Source organism: Jaculus jaculus, chromosome 14 (assembly GCF_020740685.1).
Source record: "Jaculus jaculus isolate mJacJac1 chromosome 14, mJacJac1.mat.Y.cur, whole genome shotgun sequence".
NCBI classification, from domain to species: domain Eukaryota; kingdom Metazoa; phylum Chordata; class Mammalia; order Rodentia; family Dipodidae; genus Jaculus; species Jaculus jaculus.
Window position 1 is genome coordinate 10401405 of NC_059115.1, and position 2516 is coordinate 10403920.

The window sequence follows — 2516 nt, forward strand, 5'->3', positions numbered from 1 at the left end:
TCAAGTACAGCAGAAGTTAGAAACCTTGGTGTACTGGCTGAGGAGCAGGAAGGGGCAGAAGGCTGGGAAGCATGCAGACATTGCAACACTGGCATTGAACACCCACTTAGCAGTTACATCAAATAAAGGGTAACATAAACCCAAGATGGCAGAGATCATATATAAGAGCACAAAGCTGCTCACCAGGGCAAGGATGCTCTGGGTGGCTCTGGTCTCAGGCGATGACCGAGGAGACAGGGAGCTGTGAATGTGTTGGACCCTCTGACTGTGCTTTGTGAGCATAAGGACCATGGAGCCACTGGACCACATCATGATTCCCAAACACAGGACATCAATGGAGGAAAATAGGATTGAATAGAATATCCTTGTTAGAGTGGGAATATGTACAATCGCACAGTATACAACATCTCTAAATCCTGTGCTATTTTTTGTCCCCAAGATGTCTGTCACAATTGTGGGAATACCAGCATTTATCAGCAGTTGCAGGGCCCAGCACAGACCCAAGGAGGAACCAATGACCTTGGGGGCTCTGAACTTGAGCTGTCCCCACTTGGAATTGCTGGGGCTGATTGTGATGACCTGAAAGACACTCAAGAGTGATGTGGAACCAAGGGACACTCCTCTGGCCACTCTGTGGAAATAAAAGATGAGTTTGCACAGAATATCATCTAGAAAATAACTCATACCAAAGGCAGCCATTGTCTGGGGGATTCCTTTAAAGACAAGAACCATGAAGTTGGCCCAGGTCAGGTGCTTGACAATCAGATCTGTGGGTTTCACCCGTCTCCCTGAGAAGTCAGTGAGAATGAAGTAGCCAAGGCAGGCGCAGTTCCCCAGGACTCCCAGTGCCGTCTGTGACAGGAACATGATCCCCATGGTCAGGTTTATGGGGGACATTTGTCACCTTCCCGTAGTGTCTGTCAGCATCAGAGGCACAGGACTCTTCACTGACAAAGTGGTAATTCCAGTATGACATATAAAATATTCGATCCACCTGTAAGTAAGCATAACTTCCATTAATCAGTGATAATAAATTTACCTTTTCTCATAGGTTTCTTAGTATTTCCTAGTTTTTCAGAAGTAGATAGATATTAGACATGTTATTGCCATGAATCATAAACCATACATTGTTCATGCTATGTGTCAAGGATTTTTCATCATGCTTTATGAATAATATCTGACTTAAATTTAACCATACCTTGTCCAAAGTTTCAAATTGATTTATGATGAGTGTAAATATGCATCAAGTTCTCCAGAGGCACCATGGGAAAACATCGCAGATTTGGTGGAATTCAATGCCTGCAACAAATGAAATAACAACCCTCAGAATATAGGAAAGACGAGAGTTCTCTTCGTAAATACTAGTTGTTTCAATTTATGCACCTTCCCCTTTTTGAACTATTTCTTGAGTATTGTTTTTAAATAATCCTTGAACATAATTTTTTGTTTATTTTTTTGACGTAGGGTTTCACTCTACTTGTTTTTTTTTTTTTTCCTTTTTTAATGTTGGGTCTCACTGTAGCCCAGACTGACCTGGAAATCACTTTGTGCCTACAGGGTGGCCTTGAACTTGCAGCAATACTCTTACCTTTGCATCCAAAGTGCTCATATTAAAGGTATGCACCACCATGCCTAGTTCTGGCACATATTTTTAAATAGTCTCTTAATTATAAATTTGTCTGCTGGCCAATAACATCTATTTTTAAAATGAAAGTATCAAAAGACAACAGTGGGGCTGTAGAGATTGTTCAGTGGTTAAAGATGCTTTCTTGAAAGCCTGATGGCCTGGATTTGACTCTTTAGTAGCCACATAAAGAAAGATGCACAAATTGGTGTGTGCATGTGGTGATCATTTACACGGCCAAGGAGTCCTTATACAGCTCTCTCTCTCTCTTTCTTACAATCTAATAACTATTTTTTAAAAAAATAGTAATAAATTATAGTAATTTTGATAGTTAAATGATTAGTAGTGGTGTTGAGCAAAAAGTGGCTTGAATTAGGATGGCATACATGATATGTAATGATTTTTCAAAATTTTTATACATTAGTTTGCAAGGAGAGAGAGATGGAGAGAGAGAAAGAGAGAGAGAGAGGGAGGGAGAGAGAGACAGAGAAGAGAGACAGAAAAACAGAATGTGCATTTCAGGGCCTAAGACCTCTGCTAACCAACTCCAATTGTTTGTGCAATCTTTTGTATCTACCTTTACTTGGGCATTGGGAAATTGAAGTGCCTTAACTGCTGAGCCATCTCTCTAGACTCGAAGTGCTATCCTTTGACCTAGAAATCCATTTCTGCTGTATAAAGTTTTCTAAATTATATCAAATGAAATAAATATAGCTTGTGTTACATTTACAACCTGACAGGACAAAAATATCTATCACATTCGTTTCTACCAAGCATTGAAATGGTTGAATTGCTTGAGCAGCCATTGCCCTTGGAAACCAAAACTGCAGATATGGAAACATTTTACCCTTACTATGTCAGACTAAGTCTGGTGATGTGTGAGAAACCTCAC

The 2516-nt window shown here is 40.2% G+C and overlaps 1 protein-coding gene across 1 annotated transcript; it reads right to left on the reverse strand.

Moving 5' to 3' along the window:
- On the reverse strand, window positions 1-897 carry LOC123454597 (vomeronasal type-1 receptor 4-like). Its single transcript, XM_045133295.1, has one exon. The coding sequence runs from the start codon at window positions 895-897 to the stop codon at window positions 1-3; it is 897 nt and encodes a 298-aa protein (XP_044989230.1).
- Between the last annotated feature and the right edge of the window lie 1619 nt (window positions 898-2516).